The sequence below is a fragment of the Choloepus didactylus genome, chromosome 14 (genome assembly GCF_015220235.1).
Source record: "Choloepus didactylus isolate mChoDid1 chromosome 14, mChoDid1.pri, whole genome shotgun sequence".
NCBI lineage: Eukaryota > Metazoa > Chordata > Mammalia > Pilosa > Megalonychidae > Choloepus > Choloepus didactylus.
In genome coordinates, this window is record NC_051320.1 from 53,707,849 (window position 1) to 53,731,350 (window position 23,502).

The following is a 23,502-nucleotide window of genomic DNA, read 5'->3' on the forward strand; positions in this document are numbered from 1 at the left end:
AGCAGTCATAGCTTATATGCATCTGATGTATGAGATCAGATGTCAGGTTTTATGGTCTGTTTAAACCAACAACAGTAACAATGAAAAGCAATTAATCATATTCTGAGGCCACAGAAGTTTGAGTTGGAAGCGGTTCAAGCTGCTAGACCAGTACCACACTGGGGCTGATTCATTAGGATAGACCCTAGAGTCTGTTAAATATATCTGGGGAATAGTATAGCTATCCATTGACATGCCACGTGCCAAGAAAGAAGATGGAGAAGTAAAGGAATGTTTAATGTTTCAAAAAACAATGCTGGGTGCTCCAGCTGCAGAGCACATGTGAGGAGCTCAGCTTCTCACTTACTTCACCACCAAGATGAATTTAGGTTCCCGCAGCTGTGCTGTGCTGCCCTGTGGGGAACCGGAACTTTTTCTAAAGCAGTGGATTGTGCTGACATCACCTGGGTGCTTTAAAAAATCAGTAATGCTTAGTTCTGGTCCTAGAGCAATTGAAAATAATCTTTGTGGGTAGAGCTCAGGCATGTGTATGTGTATGTATATATGTGTGCATATATATGTACACAAACACACAGGTCTACACATACATATGCATACAAGTGTGTAAATACATGTTTGCACATATATATGTACAAACCAACCAACCCACTCCGGAGATTTTAATGGGTTGAGAACCACAGCTCTATTGTGTGAAGGATGAAAGGTGGTGGGAATCTCGTTTTCCTTCAATTGTACCTGTCTTTTCAATTCACAGAGCATAATATAATGATAATGATGCTAATCACTAAATCAGCAGTACTGATTAATTCAGAAGAATAAAGAGACAAGAAACAAAGTAGCAAGATTCAAGTATTAGAAACACTAAATTCTTTAAGGGATTAACAAATAACAGTGAAAAGCATTGGTTTCTCCATTAACTCTCCATGGAGCTTGTAAGTGAGCCCATGTGCAGCCCATAATAATTAGACTTTATTTCTAGCATCTTTCGAAGAAACTCCTCTCTTTCTGAGTTTGGGCTTTGATTTCCTAGCCGGCACTAGGATGGTGCTTTTGCATAGCATTTTAGGGTGAACATAAAACTTTCAGGTGATTCAAGAAAGTATAGCAAGCAAAGACATAATCACAACGTGAAATGGAAGGGAAATGATCAGAGTAGATGGAAGAGGGGGAGAAGAGAATAGAAATTAAAAATGTTCTATATCACCACTATTAGGCCCCAAGAGAAACATAAAACAATCACTCTGCAATCCCAAGGGTACAAAGAAACTTCTGGCCAAAGATGCAAAGTTCTGGGGAAAGGATTTCCCTCCCAGCCAAATGTCTGGTTTTGTCCCTCTCTGGGCAATTAATGAGCATGAGCTAAAAAATGAAGGTGAAGGGTTCATGTATTTCCTATATTTAGAATGAAATCCTGGATGTGGACCTGCCCCTTTGATTTATTGCTAATGACAACCTGTGTATGATGGATATTAATTACAAGCAGAAGAGCATCAGGAAAGTATCAAAGTGCACTTAGCTGGATTATGGCTGCACTTCAGAACTCACAAGACATGAAGGCAACGTTTAGTAAAATCTCATTGTTGGATGGGAAGGATGAAGCAAGGCATGTTGGCCGAGGATCAGCTGCAGACCCCTCACCCCTAGAAATCAGTTGTGTCTAATTTTAATTATCATCTGCAGCCAATAAAGATTAATGCTCAGAGAAGCAAAGGAATGTTGAAAGATTAGTGAATATGTGGAAGCTAACTTACTTGACTTGGAAAACACAAGATGCTATCATGACGATAAACATGATATAGAAGATGGGATAAGTTAGTTGCATTTTATCCGTCATAGAAAAAGTGATCATGCCTGAGACTGCCTTTACTGAAATAACAGTCAATGAGGCTGAAAAAGAAAAAAAAAAAAAAACAAATAAAACACATATTTGAGATACAATTATAAATATCTTAAGTTAACATGGTAGAGTAGCAAAACGCCAATTGTGCTCGAATAATGAAAACTGTTGTGCAAGGTGTGGGGGGACATGACGTGACATTAACTGAGCAACTGCCCACTGCTCAAGCTATGCTGGACTTTAAATTTGCTTAAATCAGCTAAAGATCTGCTGTGTGACCGGATGCATTTTATCTTTGCAGCAAGATGCTCATTTTCCAGCCCCACTGTTGAAAAGATGGTGCTGAAGTTATAATTACTAGTAGATGGAAAACGTGAAAACAATGAAGGGAGGGGATAAGAAAAGCCAGATTGTCCATGTGACATTAATGGGAAAATAACTACTAAGCTCTAATGAAAATTTTAAAAGCCAAATAAATGAGAAGAATGGAAACTGAAAATCGATTCACTCTTTGAGTTTACTAAAGAGTTGTATTAAGTCTATGTCCGAGCCCTTTTGTTAGTACATGTCTAGAAGTTTCATTACAAACACTTTTTCACAAAGTCCCTGATGGAAAGTAGGGCTAGAACTGCGTATTCATTTCTCAGAGTCAACCATAGAAATCTAAGATTTGCATAAACAATGATTATTTATTTTCTATGCTAAAGAGGAACCTATCCCTATGAGAATAAATTTTTCATAGGTTCCAAATAGCAACTAAGAAAAAGTGACTTGATAAAGTCATATCACTATTAAAGCAATGAAGAGTTTCCTGGTAACATCATGTTTCTGTAGGAGGAAGACGGTGTTTTCTTTTTGTCTTAAGTTCCTTGAAGCTACTGTTGCATATAATTCCATAATTTAGCTGAAACCCACAGAAAGTTAAAAATAAATTTCACATGAAATCAAGTAATTATAAGTCAAAGGCAATAAATATGAAAGAAGAAACTCCCTTTGTTGTTGTTGATCTACCTGGTCATAATGTGGCTCAGCTTGATTCCCTTTAGCTTTTGAAAAGGTATTATTTTTCTTTTTATATATACAAAAAAAGAATATGTTTAAAATAGCTGGTGATGATCAACTAGTAAGAGTCTTCCATAATTTCCTTTTCCAAAAACTGAAAAATATATCTTAACTTGTAAGGTTCTAGGACATACTTAGGCATTTTCTTTCAGTTAAAAGTCATAATTAATAGAGAAGACAAGGTGACAAATTCTAAATAAAAGCTCCCAAACTTAATAAAGAGGCCTCTCTCCATCATAAAATATCTTTTGACCTGATCCTTTTACATATTTTCTACTGATTATGATATTTGTCATGTTTTAGTTAATCTAGGAATTTTAATATCTGTAGAGATCTGTATCACTTGATGGTTTAGGTTTGTAAGGTTAGCTGTTGAGGGACATTTATTTCCTCCTAAAAACTTTGCCTGAAATTAGAGCACGATGTGGTTGTGGTCTTGTGGTCTGAATAGCCAGGTTTCCCAAAGGCATAATTAATGGAGAGAAGGAGTTGAACATACTGTTCCATTAGACTCAGAACCTCAGGATTGCAAAGGATCTTAAAGGTTATCTATTTAACCACCATCTGATGTTCAATTACACTTAAATGCAAAACAAAAGCAAAACTAGAATTCTTTATTAAACAGCTAAAGAAACTAACAATTGTTATAGCTAATCATTATATTTTCAAAGCATGCACAATCACCAGCTGATTAATCACTATTTATTGTAACTATGCAAGTTATTTCTAGGCTGGAGTAGAGTACTGCCAAGAATTTTTGGGGGTGGTGGTGGTTGATGAGGATATGTGGAAATACACAAATGTAATGCAGTAATGCAGTGTCATTCCAATGACATATATATATAATAAATACTTAAGTATGTAAAGCTGGAAAAGGCTAGAAGAAACTACATCACAATACTGGGATTATGAATAACCTTTAAACTCATTTTTTAAACTATAAAAGTATATATGTCCATTTAAGAAACTCTTGAAAATGCAAGAAAGCCTGGAAAGAAAAATTAAAATCACTTGTAATCTCAACTTTCATCCCCAAATTATTTTTAACATTTTGACACGTTTATTTTTAGTTATTTTTCTATCTCTCAGTATACATATACATATATTCACAACATGTAAAACACACAAAATATATGCTACTTAGGAGCCTATTTTTCATTGCCATTAAGTATTTTCTATGTCATTAAGTATTCTTCTAAAGCATGATTTTTATTGGTTGTATAATAGGCGTTTGCATGACTGTTTGGCAATTCCCTATTTTGGATACTTAGATTGTACCCAATTTTCTGCTATTAAAAATGAGGCTGTGGGAGAAGACAGCAGAGTAGAGAGCTATAGGATTCACTCTTCCTACAAAAACAGCTAATGGACAGGCAGGAACTATCTGAAACAACCTTTCTGGGGCTCTGGAGGCCAGGGGAGCACTGTACAGCATCTGGGGAAGAGCAGGACAAAGAGACTGACACACTGCCATAAAAAATGGTAACCTGCCCTGCAGCAGCCACCAGTGGCTATCCCCCATTCTCGAGGTGAGCCGCCTCGGGTCCAGTCCCTGGCTGGCTGCTGTGGAAGGAGAGAGACGTGGAAGCCTAGCCGAGTACTGATCATAGCTTTTGATCGGTGAACTTAGATCACTGGGTCCTGGCTCTGAACGGCTGTTTTAGCCTGCCACAGACAGGGACCTCTGCAGCCACTGTTTCAACCTCGTCCCCCAAAGGGCAAAGGCAGAGGAGATTTAAAGATGCAGAGCACCCCTAGGGCTGCTGGAAAAAGTTGCTGAGGAGTGCCATCCACTGGGCAGGCCAGGAAAGTGCAGCTTTGGGGAGCTGTCCAGGGCTCTTTTGAACTGGTCTGTGTCACCTTCGTGGGACCCCTGGTGCTGCTTTGGCTGGGAAATACTGGCTTTGGAAAGTTCTCTCTGGGGTGACCCTCCACCCAGAACTTGCCCTCTAGGCAAAAAGCAGCTACAGACAATGAAGGGAGAGTTTAAAAAAAAAAAAAAAGAGGCAAAACAAAAACAAACAGAACAGATCAAGACTCCCAGAGAAGGAACAGAGGAAAGGAAGCTTTCTCCTGGGGGTGAAACAATTGCACAAACAGTGCTATCTTAAAAATTGTACCATATACCCAGGACAAGAATCAGATGAAGAAGAGCTGAAAAAAATCTGATCAGTTAAACACAGGCAATTCTAAAGGACCAGAATAAATTGAACTACGTATCAAATAAGAGCCTTAATACAAAGCCAATCAAGAGTAAAGCCCTAGGCAAGAGAGAGAAACTGACCTTCAGAGTAAACTCATCAAGATAATCAGATGCTTAGACATCAGCAAAAAATTACAAGCCATACTAAGAAACATGACTCAGACCAAGGAACAAATTAAAAAATCAGAGGAGACAGAGAATTTGGAACAACTCAAAGATGTTCAAAAGATCTAATTTAATTCAAGGATATGAAGGAAAGTATGGCTAAAAAGATCAAGGATATTGAGAAGATACTGGGTGAGCATAAAGAAGAATTTGAAATTATGAAAAGAAACATAACAGAACTTATGAGAATGAAAGGCACAATAGAAAACTTTAAAAATATACTACAGGCATACAGCAGCAGATTTGAACAGGCAGAAGATAGAATCAGTGAGCTAGAAGATAGGACAATCAAAATCTTCAGACAGAAGAGCAGATAGAGAAAAGAATGGAAAACATGAGTAGGGTCTCAGGGAATTTGTGTAAGCACAAAGCACGCAAACATATGTGTCATGGGTGTCTCAGAAGGAGAAGAGAAGGGAAAAGATGGCAGAAAGAATATATGAGGAAATAATGGTAGAACATTCTCTTACGAAACTCTTATGAAAAACATAAATACACATGTCCAAGCAGTGCAGCGTACTCTAAACAGAATAAATCCTAATAGACCAACTCCAAAACACATACTAATCAGAATGTCAAATGCCAAAGATAAAGAGAATCCTGAAAGCAGCAAGAGAAAAGTGATTCGTTACATATAAGGGAATTGCAATAAGATTAAGTGCCAATTTCTTATCAGAAATCATGGAGGATAGAAGCCAGCAGTATGATATATTTAAGGTAATGAAAGAGAAAAACTGCCAGTCAAGAATTCTTTATCTGGCAAGACTGTCCTTCAAGAATGAGGGAGGGTTTAAAATATTCACAGATAAACAGAAACTGAGCAAGTATGTTAACAAGAGATCTTCCTTAGAAGAAATACTAAAGGGAGTTCTGCAGACTGAAAGGAAAAGACAGGAGAGAGAGGCTTGGAGGAGAGGGTAGAAATGAAGATTATCAGTAAGGGTAACTAAAAGGATAAAAAGAGAGACAAAAATAAGATATCATACATAAAAGCCAAAGGATGGACTGGAGGATCTAAGATGGCGGCATAAAGAGAAGAGGAAGCTAGTTAGTCCCCCTGGAACAACTAATAAACAACCAGGAACGACTAGTAAATAATCCAGAAAAACTTCAGGGGGACAAATGTGACTGTCCACTCATCATACACCAACCTGAATTGGGAGGAATGCCTGAGATTGCAGCATAAAATCTGTAAGTAAAAACTGTGGATCCAAGCCAGGAGTCCCCTCCCCCAACAGCCCGAGCTGCAAAGCCTCATGGTGCTAGAGAGAAGCTCTCTTCCAGCAAGCAAATATACCTCAGCTGAGCTCCAACTGGGGTTTTAATTAACAAGCGTGGAGTGCTCAATACAAGCGACGAATCACCAACAAGCAGACAGAGGCTTTTGGTGATGACTGACCTTGGAGAGGTGGAGGGTGGCTGTGGACTGAAGGGGGCTTTCCATCCCTGTTTTGGCTCAGTGGAGAAAGCTTCAGCCATTTTCAGTTCCCAGCACTCTGACCCAGACAAGTGTGGAGACTGCACAGGCAGAGAAACTATTCAAATGCTAATGACCTCTCCCTATGGGGGTTATCTTCCCTAAGAGGAAAAAAGGTGGGACTCCGCTCTACTACCGGCCTTCCATTTAGAACCAGACCCCAGAGCCTGGGGGAAAACAGCCACAGGCCACACCTCCTTACACCAGGCTGGAGTTACAGGCTGACAGGCACAACCTGCTGGGCAGAAAAGCATCACAGGGTGTACCAATTTTCTAAGACACACCCTCAGGGAAACTGGATACTGAATATTTCTTCCTTCTGGGACCTGAGCCCTTTCTGGTCTGGGAAAACCTGACTGTGGTAACCAATTTTGGGATACAGTAGCACAGCAATGTAGGTACGCTGAACAAAGATGATTGTGAGTATGGTTGAAAGAGGAAGGTTGGGAACATGTGGGACACCAGAACAAAAGATGAAGGATAAAGACTGGGACTGTGTAACTCAGGGAAATCTAGGGTGCTCAACAATTGTAATAAAAGATACAAATATGTTTTTACATGCCTAGACAACAGAAAACTACAACCTACACTAAGAAAAATGAAGTTATGGCCCAGTCAAAGTAACAAATTTACACTTCAACTGAGATACAGGAATTGAAACAACTAATAATAAGTCAATTAAAAAAGTTTAGGGAAAATATGGTGAAAGAGATGAACCATATAATGGAAACACTGGGCGTACATAAGGTAGAAATTGAAAGTTCAAAAAACCAACTGGCAGAATCTATGGAAATGAAAGGCACAACACAAGAGTTGAAAGATACAATGGAAACATACAACAACAGACATCAAGAGGCAGAAGAAAACACTCAGGAACTGGAGAACAAGGCACCTGAAAGCCTACACATAAAAGAACAGATAGAGAAAAGAATGGAAAAATATGATCAACATGTCCAGGAACTTAAGGACAGAATGAAAAACAAGAATGCACATGTCACTGGTATCACAGAAGGAGAAGAGAAGGGAAAAGGGGCTGTTCTAGTTTGCTAATGCTGCCGGAATGCAAAACACCAGAGATGGATTGGCTTTTATAAAAGGGGGGTTATTTGGTTACACAGATACAGTCTTAAGCCCATAAAGTGTCCAAGGTAACACATCAGCTATCAGGTACCTTCGCTGGAGGATGGCCAATGGTGTCTGGAAAGCCTCTGTTAGCTGGGAAGGCACGTGGCCGGCATCTGCTCCAAGTTCTGGTTTCAAATGACTTTCTCCCAGGACATTCCTCTGCAGGCCTCAGCTCCTCAAAAATGTCATTCTTAGTTGCACTTGGGGTAACTGTCCTCTCTTAGCTTCTCCAGAGCAAGAGTCTGCTGTCAACAGCCGTCTTCAAACTGTCTCTCATCTGTAGCTCCTGTGCTTTCTTCAAAGTGCCCCTTCTGGCTGTAGCTCCTCTTCAAAATGTCACTCTCAGCTGCACTGAGTTCCTTCTGTTTGTCAGCTCATTTATATGGCTCCACTGATCAAGGCCCACCCTGAATGGGTGGGGATGCCTCCATGGAAATTATCTCATCAGAGTTATCACCTACAGTTGGGTGGGGCACATTTCCATGCAAACAACCTAATCCAAACATTTCAACTTAATCCCCACTAATAGGTCTGCCCCACAAGATTGCATCAAAGAATATGGCTTCTTCTGGGGGACATAATACATTCAAGCCAGCACATTCCACCTCCTGGACCCCAGAAAAACATATTCTTTCCAAATACGAAATACATTCATCCCATCACAATATCACAAAAACTTAAATCATTTCAGTAACAATAGTTAAGTACAAGATCCCATCAAAATCAATTATAGGCATGGTCAGTCCTAAGTCATAATTCTCCTTTAGCTGTGGATCTGTGAACTTAGAACAAGTTATGTGCTTCCAATATAGAAAGGAGGGACAGTCATAGGATAAACATTCCCATTGCCATAAGGAGAAACAGTAAGGAAGACAGGGTTAACAGGACCAAACAGTTCCTAAAACCACAGGACAAACTCCATTATATTTCAAAGTCTGAGAGTCATTTACAGAATGACGTTGCATCCTTGGGGCTTGAGAGGGTGGGAGTCTAACCCTTCCTAAGGGCCTTTTCGGCAGCCCTTTCCTCTCCAAATGCTGGGGTGAGTTCTCCAGCATATCTACACATTGGGGAGACCAGCTTTTTGACCCTACCCTCCTCAAACATCTGGGCAACACCTGGATTCTCTTCCATCTCCGGGCACACACTCAACCCCTTCAGAACAGTGGGGTGGTGGCCAGGCTCTCCCCATTCCCATGGGAATGTGCTCCATTTTCTTTGGGTCCTAGGGTGGCAAAACTCTTCCAGAGCATCGAGGCAGAATGCCCACCCTCAACCTCCAGGGCAAACTCACCCTTTCCATGTGTGTGGGCCACTCCGCTCTCCCAGCCCAAGGCCTCTTGACTCCAGACCTCAACCTCCATGGCTCTGTCTGTGAAAAAATTTTTCCTTCAATTTGTTCCTTGTCTGTCTCCTCCAGTCCAGACCGGCCAACAGCTCTGTCTATAAAGATCTCACAAAAATTCTGTTGGCTTTGTATGAAGCATGCAGGGGTCAAAGCCATCAGACAATAGGACTTTCCATAAATCCTTTCTGCTTAACTCCTTTTCCAACCTTGGCTTGTACTGAAATGGCGGCTGGGTTCCATGTTTGGTTACATCCTCACATTGAGCTGTAGCTTCTGGGATTCCACCCCCTGGAAGCCCATAATTTTCCAAGCCATCAGCTTCTGGTTTCTTTGAACCCAAGAGTTCAGTTCTAAGTTTATCTCTTTCCACCTGCATTTTACTATAAGCTGCAAAAAGCCAGGGTACATCCTCCACATGTAGTCTGGATATCTCCTCAGCTAAGTATTCCAGGTTGTCACTTTCAAATTCTTCCCTCCATCTGACACCAGGGCTCAATTTTGCCAAATTCTCTGCCACTTTAAAAGAAGGATTGCCTTTCTTCCAGTACACAACACATTCATCATTTCTGCTCAAGGCCTCATCAGAAGTATCTTTAGAGTACACATTTCCACAAACAGTCTCTTCAAAGCAGTTTAGGCCTTTTCTATCAAGCTCTTCACAGTTCTTCCAGAATCTTCCCCTTATCCATTTAAAAAGCCATTCTAACATGTTTGGTATTTGCAAACACAGCAGCACCAGCATCCCACTCCTGGTACCAAAATCTTTTCATTTTGAAGAGGAGCTACGGAAAGTAGGGGCACTTTGAAGAAAGCACAGGAGCTACAGATGAGAGACAGTTTGAAGACGGCTGTTGACAGCAGACTCTTGCTCTGGAGAAGCTAAGAGAGGACAAATACCCAAAGTGCAACTAAGAGTGACATTTTTGAGGAGCTGAAGCCTACAGAGGAATGTCCTGGGAGAAAGTCATTTGAAACCAGAACTTGGAGCAGACGCCGGCCACGTGCCTTTCCAGCTAACAGGCTTTCCAGATGCCATTGGCCATCCTCCAGTGAAGGTAACCGATTGTTGATGTGTTACCTTGGACACTTCAAGGCCTTAAGACTGTAACTGTGTAACCAAATAACCCCCCTTTTATAAAAGCCAATCCATCTCTGGTGTTTTGCATTCTGGCAGCATTAGCAAACTAGAATGGGGCAGAAGCAATAATAGAGGAAATAATCAATGAAAATTTCCCATCTCTTATGAAAGATATAAAATTGCAGATTCAAGAAGTGCAGCATACTCCAAACAGAATAGATCTGAATAGGCCTATGCCAAGACACTTAATAATCAGATTATCAAATGTCAAAGATAAAAAGAATCCTGAAAGCAGCAAGAGAAAAGCGATCCATCACATACAAAGGAAGCTTGATAAGACTATGTGTGGATTTCTCAATAAAAATCATGGAGGCAAGAAGGAAGTGGGGTGATATATTTAAGATACTGACCAAGAAAATACCAACCAAGAATCCTATATCTGGCAAAACTATCCTTCCAATATGGGGGAGAGCTTAAAATATTCTCTGACAAACAGACAATGACCAAGTTTATGAACAAGATACCTGCTCTACAGGAAACACTAAAGGAAGCACTGCAGACAGAAAGGAAAAGACAGGAGTGAGAGATTTGGAACACAATTTTGGGAGATAGTAGCACAGCAATGTAAGTACACTGAACAAAGATGACTGTGAGTATGGTTGAAAGAGGAAGGTTGGGACCATGTGGGACACCAGAACAAAAGACGAAGGATAAAGACTGGGACTGTATAACTCAGGGAAACCTAGGGTGCTCAATGATTGTAATAAAACGTACCATTATGTTTTTACATGAGGTAGAACAAATGAATGTCAGCACTGTAAGGTGTTAAAAATAGGGTGAGATTGGGGGGGAAATACAATCAATGCAAACTAGAGACTATAATATACAGAAACATTGTATTACACGTCCTTTAACATAACACAGCTAAATGCATATGGTGGTGGGGGGGAATAAGGGAAGGGGATGGGACTCTTGGCATTGGTGATGTTGTCTGACTCTTTATTCTTCTTTAGGTTAATGCTGTCTTTCCTTTTGTTGCTTTCTAGTGGTCAAGTTTTGGTTTATTTTTGTTTTTTTTCTCTCTCTCTCTCTCTTTTCTTTTTCTTTTGTCTCTCTGTCTTCTTTGACTCTTCCTCCTTTTTTTATGGAAGAAATGGAGATGTCCTTATACAGATAGCAGCGATGGTGCTGAATACATAAGTATGTGACTATACAGGGAACCAGCAATTGTTTACTTAGGACAGAATGTATGGTGTGCAAACAAAACCATCTTAAAAGAAAGGAGTTGATGAAGAAACCTTGAGGGCATTATATTGAGTGAAATAAGACAGACACATAAGGACAAATATTGTAGGCTCTCACTGATATGAACTAATTATAATATGTAAACTCATATACATGAAATACAAGCTACCAGGACATAGAATGAGGCTAAACAATGGGGAGTGGTTGCTTATTATGAGCAGAATGTTCAACTAGGGTGAACTTAAATGGTGATGGTAGCATGTTGTGAGAATAACTAACAGGCTGAAAGGTGTATGAAGGTGGTGGAAAGGGTAAGCTCAGAGTCACATATGTCACCAGAAGGAAAGTTGGAATTGAATGTATAAAACAGTGAATCTTGTGGTGGACAATGTCCATGATTAACTATACAAATATTAGAAATCTCTCTCACAAACTAGAATAAATGTATGACACTATAACTAGAAGTTAATAATAGAGGGGCATATAGGAAAAAAAATATATCCCTATTGCAAACTATATACTACAGGTAGTAGTATTTTAACATTTTTTCATCAACAGTAACAAATATACTACACCGAAACTATTAATCAATAATGGAGGGGGGTGTGGTTAGGGGTATGGGAGGATTTGAGTTTCCTTTTCTTGTTTTTATTTCTTTTCTGGAGTAATGAAAATGTTCTAAAAATTGAAAAAAAATAATTGTGTTGATGGATGCACAGTTGTATGATGGTACCATGGGCAATTGATTGTACACTTTGGATCTTTGGATCATTGTATAGTATGTGAACAATCTCAGTAAAAAAAAAAAAAAAAATATATATATATGTAAAAAAAAAAAAAATATATATATATATATATATATATATATGTATATATATGCCAAAGGATGAAATGGTGGTAAAGTTTTGCATTTACAGTAACAACATTGATTGTTAGTGGATTAAACTCCCCAATCAAAAGACTCAGATTGGCATGATGGATAAAGAAGTAAGATTCATCTATATGTTCTCTATAACAGACTCCCCTTAGACCCAAGACACAAATAGGTTTAAAGTGAAAGGACAGCTAGAGGCGGGGCAAGATGGCAGACTGGTGAGCTGTATGTTTTAGTTACTCCTCCAGGAAAGTAGGTAAAAAGCCAGGAACTGCGTGGACTGGACACCACAGAGCAATCTGTCTTTGGGCATACTTCATACAACACTCATGAAAACGTGGAACTGCTGAGATCAGCGAAATCTGTAAGTTTTTGCGGCCAGGGGACCCGCGCCCCTCCCTGCCAGGCTCAGTCCCGGGGGAGGAGGGGCTGTCAGCTCCGGGAAGGAGAAGGGAGAATTGCAGTGGCTGCTCTTATCGGAAACTCATTCTACTGATTCAAACTCCAACCATAGATAGACTGAGACCAGACACCAGAGACTCTGAGAGCAGCCAGCCCAGCAGAGAGGAGACAGGCATAGAAAAAAAACAACACGAAAAACTCCAAAATAAAAGCAGAGGATTTTTGGAGTTCTGGTGAACACAGAAAGGGGAAGGGCGGAGATCAGGCCTTGAGGCGCATATTCAAATCCCGAAGCAAAGCTGATCTCTCTGCCCTGTGCACCTTTCCTTAATGGCCCTGGTTGCTTTGTCTATTAGCATTTCAATAACCCATTAGATCTCTGAGGAGGGCCGTTTTTTTTTTTTTTTTTTTTTTTAAATCCTTTTTGCTTTTTCTAAAACAATCACTCTAAGAACCTCAATACAGAAAGCTTCAAAGAATTGAAATTTGGGCACGTCAAGTCAAGAGCAGAACTAAGAGAGCTCTGAGACAAAAGGCAATAATCCAGTGGCTGAGAAAATTCACTAAACAACACAACTTCCCAAGAAAAGGGGGGTGTCCGCTCACAGCCACCATCCTGGTGGACAGGAAACACTCCTGCCCATCGCCAGCCCCATAGCCCAGAGCTGCCCCAGACAACCCAGTGTGACGGAAGTGCTTCAAATAACAGGCACACACCACAAAACTGGGCGTGGACATCAGCCTTCCCTGCAACCTCAGCTGAATGTCCCAGAGCTGGGAAGGGGGAGCAGTGTGAATTAACAGAGCCCCATTCAGCCATCATTTGAGCAGACTGGGAGCCTCCCAACACAGCCCAGCAGCCCAGAACTGCCCTGGGGGGACGGCACTCACCTGTGACATAGCACAGTCATCCCTCAACAGAGGACCCGGGGTGCACAGCCTGGAAGAGGGGCCCACTTGCAAGTCTCAGGAGCCATACGCCAATACCAAAGACTTGTGGGTCAGTGGCAGAGACAAACTGTGGCAGGACTGAACTGAAGGATTAGACTATTGCAGCAGCTTTAAAACTCTAGGATAATCAGGGAGATTTGATTGTTAGGGCCACCCCCCCTCCCCGACTGCCCAGAAACACGCCCCACATACAGGGCAGGCAACACCAACTACACACGCAAGCTTGGTACACCAATTGGGCCCCACAAGACTCACTCCCCCACTCACCAAAAAGGCTAAGCAGGGGAGATCTGGCTTGTGGAGAACAGGTGGCTCGTGGACGCCACCTGCTGGTTAGTTAGAGAAAGTGTACTCCACGAAGCTGTAGATCTGATAAATTAGAGATAAGGACTTCAACTGGTCTACAAACCCTAAAAGAACCCTATCAAGTTCAGCAAATGCCACGAGGCCAAAAACAACAGAAAATTATAAAGCATATGAAAAAACCAGACGATATGGATAACCCAAGCCCAAGCACCCAAATCAAAAGACCAGAAGAGACACAGCACCTAGAGCAGCTACTCAAAGAACTAAAGATGAACAATGAGACCCTAGTACGGGATATGAAGGAAATCAAGAAGACCCTAGAAGAGCATAAAGAAGACATTGCAAGACTAAATAAAAAAATGGATGATCTTACGGAAATTAAAGAAACTGTTGACCAAATTAAAAAGATTCTGGACACTCATAGTACAAGACTAGAGGAAGTTGAACAACGAATCAGTGACCTGGAAGATGACAGAATGGAAAATGAAAGCATAAAAGAAAGAATGGGGAAAAAAATTGAAAAACTCGAAATGGACCTCAGGGATATGATAGATAATATGAAACGTCCGAATATAAGACTCATTGGTGTCCCAGAAGGGGAAGAAAAGGGTAAAGGTCTAGGAAGAGTATTCAAAGAAATTGTTGGGGAAAACTTCCCAAATCTCCTAAACAACATAAATACACAAATCATAAATGCTCAGCGAACTCCAAATAGAATAAATCCAAAAAAAACCCACTCCGAGACATATACTGATCACACTGTCAAACATAGAAGAGAAGGAGCAAGTTCTGAAAGCAGCAAGAGAAAAGCAATTCACCGCATACAAAGGAAACAGCATAAGACTAAGTAGTGACTACTCAGCAGCCACCATGGAGGCGAGAAGGCAGTGGCACGATATATTTAAAATTCTGAGTGAGAGGAATTTCCAGCCAAGAATACTTTATCCAGCAAAGCTCTCCTTCAAATTTGAGGGAGAGCTTAAATTTTTCACAGACAAAGAAATGCTGAGAGAATTTGCTAACAAGAGACCTGCCCTACTGGAGATACTAAAGGGAGCCCTACAGACAGAGAAACAAAGACAGGACAGAGAGACCTGGAGAAAGGTTCAGTACTAAAGAGATTCGGTATGGGTACAATAAAGGATATTAATAGAGAGAGGGAAAAATATGGCAAACATAATCCAAAGGATAAGATGGCCGATTCAAGAAATGCCTTCACGGTTTTAACGTTGAATGTAAATGGATTAAACTCCCCAATTAAAAGATATAGATTCGCAGAATGGATCAAAAAAAATGAACCATCAATATGTTGCATACAAGAGACTCATCTTAGACACAGGGACACAAAGAAACTGAAAGTGAAAGGATGGAAAAAAATATTTCATGCAAGCTACAGCCAAAAGAAAGCAGGTGTAGCAATATTAATCTCAGATAAAATAGACTTCAAATGCAGGGATGTTTTGAGAGACAAAGAAGGCCACTACATACTAATAAAAGGGGCAATTCAGCAAGAAGAAATAACAATCGTAAATGTCTATGCACCCAATCAAGGTGCCACAAAATACATGAGAGAAACATTGGCAAAACTAAAGGAAGCAATTGATGTTTCCACAATAATTGTGGGAGACTTCAACACATCACTCTCTCCTATAGATAGATCAACCAGACAGAAGACCAATAAGGAAATTGAAAACCTAAACAATCTGATAAATGAATTAGATTTAACAGACATCTACAGGACATTACATCCCAAATCACCAGGATACACATACTTTTCTAGTGCTCACGGAACTTTCTCCAGAATAGATCATATGCTGGGACATAAAACAAGCCTCAATAAATTTAAAAAGATTGAAATTATTCAAAGCACATTCTCTGACCACAATGGAATACAATTAGAAGTCAATAACCATCAGAGACTTAGAAAATTCACAAATACCTGGAGGTTAAACAACACACTCCTAAACAATCAGTGGGTTAAAGAAGAAATAGCAAAAGAAATTGCTAAATATATAGAGACGAATGAAAATGAGAACACAACATACCAAAACCTATGGGATGCAGCAAAAGCAGTGCTAAGGGGGAAATTTATAGCACTAAACGCATATATTAAAAAGGAAGAAAGAGCCAAAATCAAAGAACTAATGGATCAACTGAAGAAGCTAGAAAATGAACAGCAAACCAATCCTAAACCAAGTACAAGAAAAGAAATAACAAGGATTAAAGCAGAAATAAATGACATAGAGAACAAAAAAACAATAGAAAGGATAAATATCACCAAAAGTTGGTTCTTTGAGAAGATCAACAAGATTGACAAGCCCCTAGCTAGACTGACAAAATCAAAAAGAGAGAAGACCCATATAAACAAAATAATGAATGAAAAAGGTGACATAACTGCAGATCCTGAAGAAATTAAAAAAATTATAAGAGGATATTATGAACAACTGTATGGCAACAAACTGGATAATGTAGAAGAAATGGACAATTTCCTGGAAACATATGAACAACCTAGACTGACCAGAGAAGAAATAGAAGACCTCAACCAACCCATCACAAGCAAAGAGATCCAATCAGTCATCAAAAATCTTCCCACAAATAAATGCCCAGGGCCAGATGGCTTCACAGGGGAATTCTACCAAACTTTCCAGAAAGAACTGACACCAATCTTACTCAAACTCTTTCAAAACATTGAAAAAAATGGAACACTACCTAACTCATTTTATTAAGCTAACATCAATCTAATACCAAATCCAGGCAAAGATGCTACAAAAAAGGAAAACTACCGGCCAATCTCCCTAATGAATATAGATGCAAAAATCCTCAACAAAATACTTGCAAATCGAATCCAAAGACACATTAAAAAAATCATACACCATGACCAAGTGGGGTTCATTCCAGGCATGCAAGGATGGTTCAACATAAGAAAAACAATCAATGTATTACAACACATTAAAAACTCGAAAGGGAAAAATCAATTGATCATCTCAATAGATGCTGAAAAAGCATTTGACAAAATCCAACATCCCTTTTTGATAAAAACACTTCAAAAGGTAGGAATTGAAGGAAACTTCCTCAACATGATAAAGAGCATATATGAAAAACCCACAGCCAGCATAGTACTCAATGGTGAGAGACTGAAAGCCTTCCCTCTAAGATCAGGAACAAGACAAGGATGCCCGCTGTCACCACTGTTATTCAACATTGTGCTGGAAGTGCTAGCCAGGGCAATCCGGCAAGACAAAGAAATAAAAGGCATCCAAATTGGAAAAGAAGAAGTAAAACTGTCATTGTTTGCAGATGATATGATCTTATATCTAGAAAACCCTGAGAAATCAACGATACACCTACTAGAGCTAATAAACAAATTTAGCAAAGTAGCGGGATACAAGATTAATGCACATAAGTCAGTAATGTTTCTATATGCTAGAAATGAACAAACTGAAGAGACACTCAAGAAAAAGATACCATTTTCAATAGCAACTAAAAAAATCAAGTACCTAGGAATAAACTTAACCAAAGATGTAAAAGACCTATACAAAGAAAACTACATAACTCTACTAAAAGAAATAGAAGGGGACCTTAAAAGATGGAAAAATATTCCATGTTCATGGATAGGAAGGCTAAATGTCATTAAGATGTCAATTCTACCCAAACTCATCTACAGATTCAATGCAATCCCAATCAAAATTCCAACAACCTACTTTGCAGACTTGGAAAAGCTAGTTATCAAATTTATTTGGAAAGGGAAGATGCCTCGAATTGCTAAAGACACTCTAAAAAAGAAAAACGAAGTGGGAGGACTTACACTCCCTGACTTTGAAGCTTATTATAAAGCCACAGTTGCCAAAACAGCATGGTACTGGCACAAAGATAGACATATAGATCAATGGAATCGAATTGAGAATTCAGAGATAGACCCTCAGATCTATGGCCGACTGATCTTTGATAAGGCCCCCAAAGTCACCGAACTGAGCCATAATGGTCTTTTCAACAAATGGGGCTGGGAGAGTTGGATATCCATATCCAAAAGAATGAAAGAGGACCCCTACCTCACCCCCTACACAAAAATTAACTCAAAATGGACCAAAGATCTCAATATAAAAGAAAGTACCATAAAACTCCTAGAAGATAATGTAGGAAAACATCTTCAAGACCTTGTATTAGGAGGCCACTTCCTAGACTTTACACCCAAAGCACAAGCAACAAAAGAGAAAATAGATAAATGGGAACTCCTCAAGCTTAGAAGTTTCTGCACCTCAAAGGAATTTCTCAAAAAGGTAAAGAGGCAGCCAACTCAATGGGAAAAAATTTTTGGAAACCATGTATCTGACAAAAGACTGATATCTTGCATATACAAAGAAATCCTACAACTCAATGACAATAGTACAGACAGCCCAATTATAAAATGGGCAAAAGATATGAAAAGACAGTTCTCTGAAGAGGAAATACAAATGGCCAAGAAACACATGAAAAAATGTTCAGCTTCACTAGCTATTAGAGAGATGCAAATTAAGACCACAATGAGATACCATCTAACACCGGTTAGAATGGCTGCCATTAAACAAACAGGAAACTACAAATGCTGGAGGGGATGTGGAGAAATTGGAACTCTTATTCATTGTTGGTGGGACTGTATAATGGTTCAGCCACTCTGGAAGTCAGTCTGGCAGTTCCTTAGAAAACTAGATATAGAGCTACCATTCGATTCAGCGATTGCACTTCTCGGTATATACCCGGAAGATCGGAAAGCAGTGACACGAACAGATATCTGCACGCCAATGTTCATAGCAGCATTATTCACAATTGCCAAGAGATGGAAACAACCCAAATGTCCTTCAACAGATGAGTGGATAAATAAAATGTGGTATATACACACGATGGAATACTACACGGCAGTAAGAAGGAACGATCTGGTGAAACATATGACAACATGGATGAACCTTGAAGACATAATGCTGAGCGAAATAAGCCAGGCACAAAAAGAGAAATATTATATGCTACCACTAATGTGAACTTTGAAAAATGTAAAACAAATGGTTTATAATGTAGAATGTAGGGGAACTAGCAGTAGAGAGCAATTAAGGAAGGGGGAACAATAATCCAAGAAGAACAGATAAGCTATTTAACGTTCTGGGGATGCCCAGAAATGACTATGGTCTGTTAATTTCTGATGGATGTAGTAGGAACAAGTTCACTGAAATGTTGCTATATTATGTAACTTTCTTGGGGTAAAGTAGGAACATGTTGGAAGTTAAGCAGTTATCTTAGGTTAGTTGTCTTTTTCTTACTCCCTTGTTATGGTCTCTTTGAAATGTTCTTTTATTGTATGTTTGTTTTCTTTTTAACTTTTTTTTTTCATACAGTTGATTTAAAAAAGAAGGGAAAGTTAAAAAAAAAAAAAAAAAAAAGAAAAAAGACAAACAAGGAAAAAAAAAAAAAAAGATGTAGTGCCCCCTTGAGGAGCCTGTGGAGAATGCAGGGGTATTCGCCTACCCCACCTCCATGGTTGCTAACATGACCACAGACATAGGGGACTGGTGGTTTGATGGGTTGCGCCCTCTACCATAAGTTTTACCCTTGGGAAGACGGTTGCTGCAAAGGAGAGGCTAGGCCTCCCTGTATTTGTGCCTAAGAGTCTCCTCCTGAATGCCTCTTTGTTGCTCAGATGTGGCCCTCTCTCTCTGGCTAAGCCAACTTGAAAGGTGAAATGACTGCCCTCCCCACTACGTGGGATCAGACACCCAGGGAAGTGAATCTCCCTGGCAACGTGGAATATGACTCCCGGGGAGGAATGTAGACCCGGCATCGTGGGATGGAGAACATCTTCTTGACCAAAAGGGGGATGTGAAAGGAAATGAAATAAGCTTCAGTGGCAGAGAGATTCCAAAACGAGCCGAGAGATCACTCTGGTGGGCACTCTTACGCACACTTTAGACAACCTTTTTTAGGTTCTAAAGAATTGGGGTAGCTGGTGGTGGATACCTGAAACTATTAAACTACAACCCAGAACCCATGAATCTCGAAGACAGTTGTATAAAAATGTAGCTTATGAGGGGTGACAGTGGGATTGGGAATGCCATAAGGACCAAACTCCACTTTGTCTAGTTTATGGATGGATGTGTAGAAAAGTAGGGGAAGCAAACAAACAGACAAAGGTACCCAGTGTTCTTTTTTACTTCAATTGCTCTTTTTCACTCTAATTATTATTCTTGTTATTTTTGTGTGTGTGCTAATGAAGGTGTCAGGGATTGATTTAGGTGATGAATGTACAACTATGTAATGGTACTGTAAACAATCGAAAGTACAATTTGTTTTGTATGACTGCGTGGTATGTGAATATATCTCAATAAAATGATGATTAAAAAAAAAAAAATAAAGTGAAAGGACAGAAAAAGATATTCCATGCAAATGGTAGCCAAAAAATTACTGGGGTAGCTATACTAATGTCAGACAAAATAGTCTTTAAATGCAAAACTGTTACAAGAGACAAAAAAGGACAATATATATTAATAAAAGGGGCAATCCACCAAGAAGAAATAACAATCATAAATATATAAGCACCTAACCAGGGTGCCTCAAAATACATGAGGCAAACATTGGAAAAACTGAAGGGGGAAATATAGACATCTCTACATTAATAGTTGGAGACTTCCATACACTACTCTCATCAATAGATAACATCTAGACAGAGGATCAATAAGGAAACTGATAACTTGTATAATATGACCTCACAGATAAAAAACAGAACATTGCACCCCAAACAGCAGGATATACATTCCTCTCAATTGCTCATGAATCATTCTCCAAGATAGACCACATGATGGGTCACAAAACAAGTCTCAATAAGTATAGAATTGCCACATGATCCAGCAATCCTGCCACTAGGTATATACCCAGAGGAACTGAAAGCAGGGACTCAAACAGACATTTGCACACTAATGTTCACAGCAGCATTGTTCACAGCTGCCCAAAGATGCAAACAACCTAAGTGCTCATCAACAGATGAATAGATAAACAAAATGTGGTCTATACATACAATGGAATATTATTCAGCTGGAATAAGGAATGAAGTCCTGATGCATGCAACAAAAATGGATGAACCTTGAAGACATGTTGAGTGAAATGAGCCAGGCATAAAAGGACAAATATTGTATGATCTCACTGATACAAACTAATTATAATAAGCAAACTCATAGACTTAGAAATTGGATATATGTTACCAAAAGATAGAATGGGGGATATGGAATGGGGAGCTGATGCTTTAATAGTGCAGAATTTCTAATTAGGTTGATTGTAGATGTTTGGAAATGAATAGTGGGGATGGTAGCACAGTATTTTGAGTGTAATTAACAGTGCTGAATTATGTCTGTGAATGTGATTGAAAGAGTGAAGTTCTGGGTAGAAGGAAACTTAAAGAGGATAAAACATGGTGACTCTGTAACACAGTGAACCCTACTGTGGACAAAGACTGTGGCTAATAGTACAAATATAAGACTGCTCTTTCAAGAATTATAACAGATATACATCACCATTACAAGGTGTTAACAATAGGGTGGTATATGGGAAAAATACACCTAATACAAACTATAGACTATAGTTAACAGTAATATTTTAATATTCTTTCATCAGTTGTAACAAAGGTATCACACCAATGCAAAGTGTCAACAACACAGGGGTATATGGGAATGTTGTATTTTTTACATGACTTTTGTGTAAACCTATAACTTCTCCAATTACAAAAATAACAATTAAAAAATATGCTAAGTGAAAGAAACCAGACACAAAGTACTACATACTGTATGATTCCATTTGTATAAAATAAAAATATAAATACATCTATAGAAACAGAATTAGATTAGTGGTTATGTAGGGCTGGGGAAGGGTAGCAGGACTGAGAGGTGACTGCTAAGAGGTATGGGTTTTTGCTTTTAGGAGTAATGAAAATGTTCTAAAATTGATTGCAGTGATGAATGCACAACTCTGTGATTATACTAAAAGCCACTGATTGTATACTTTGAATGGATTGTATGGATGCGAATATATCTGTTCTAGTTTGCTAATGCTGCCGGAATGCAAAACACCAGAGATGGATTGGCTTTTATAAAAGGGGGTTTATTTGGTTACACAGTTACAGTCTTAAGCCCATAAAGTGTCCAAGGTAACACGTCAGCAATCAGGTACCTTCGCTGGAGGATGGCCAATGGTGTCTGGAAAACGTCTGTTAGCTGGGAAGGCATGTGGCTGGTGTCTGCTCCAAAGTTCTGGTTTCAAAATGGCTGTCTCCCAGGACGTTCCTCTCGAGGCTGCAGTTTCTCAAAAATGTCACTCTTAGTTGCACTTGGGGTAACTGTCCTCTCTTAGCTTCTCCAGAGCAAGAGTCTGCTTTCAACGGCCATCTTCAAACTGTCTCTCATCTGCAGCTCCTGTGCTTTCTTCAAAGTGTCCCTCTTGGCTGTAGCTCTTCGCCAGAACACCACTTACAGCTGCACTGCATTCCTTCCATTATGTCAGCTCATTTGTATGGTTCCACTGATCAACTTAGTCCCACCACGAATGGGCGGAGCAACACCTCCATGGAAATTATCCAGAGTCATCACCCATAGCTGGGTGGGGCGCATTCCAAAGAAACACCCAAAGAATTACGATCTAATCAACACTGATAATGTCTGCCCACACAAGATTACATCAAAGACAATGGCGTTTGGGGGACACAATATATTCAAACTGGTACAATAGCTCAATAAAATTAATTTTTATTTTTATTTTATTTTTATTTTTATTTTTTTTTTAGGTTTGTGGTTTTTTATTTTTTAAAATTTTATTTGGCTCTTCTTTCCATGTGTTGGATTAAGGCAGAATGAAATACTTCCACTGCAAAATCAACTTCTGGTTTAGTGATGCACATTGGGGGAGCAATGCGGAATGTCTGAGAAAAAAATGCCACCTCTGCCAATTAGGAGTCCCATGTGTTTGCAGTCCTCATGGATTTGATTTACTTCTTCACGAGGAAGAGGCTGGCGGCTCATATTGTTGTGCTACTATCTCCCAAAATTGTGTTCCAAACCACACACTCCTGTCTTCTATCACCCTGTAGTGCTCCCTTTAGTATTTCCTGTAGGGCAGGTGTCTTGTTCACAAAGTCTCTCATTGTCTGTTTGTCAGAAAATATTTTGAGCTCTCCCTCATATTTGAAGGACAGCTTTGCTGGATACAGGATTCTTGGTTGGTGGTTTTTCTCTTTCAGTATCTTAAATATATCACACCACTTCCTTCTTGCCTCCATGGTTTCTGCTGAGAGATCCGCACATAGTCTTATTAAGCTTCCTTTGTATGTAATGGATTGCTTTTCTCTTGCTGCTTTCAGGATTCTCTCTTTGTCTTTGACATTTGATAATCTGATTATTAAGTGTCTTGGCGTAGGCCTATTCA

At 39.5% G+C, this 23,502-nt stretch overlaps 1 protein-coding gene across 2 annotated transcripts in view; it reads right to left on the reverse strand.

Moving 5' to 3' along the window:
* The window catches only part of NIPAL2 (NIPA like domain containing 2), a 120,662-nt gene that overhangs the window by 4,841 nt on the left and 92,319 nt on the right, over positions 1–23,502 (reverse strand). For both annotated transcript variants that reach the window (XM_037802905.1, XM_037802906.1), the window contains one exon: positions 1,752–1,887. In XM_037802905.1, coding sequence (XP_037658833.1) covers positions 1,752–1,887 — 136 coding nt within the window. The remainder of the gene's footprint in view (positions 1–1,751; positions 1,888–23,502) is intronic.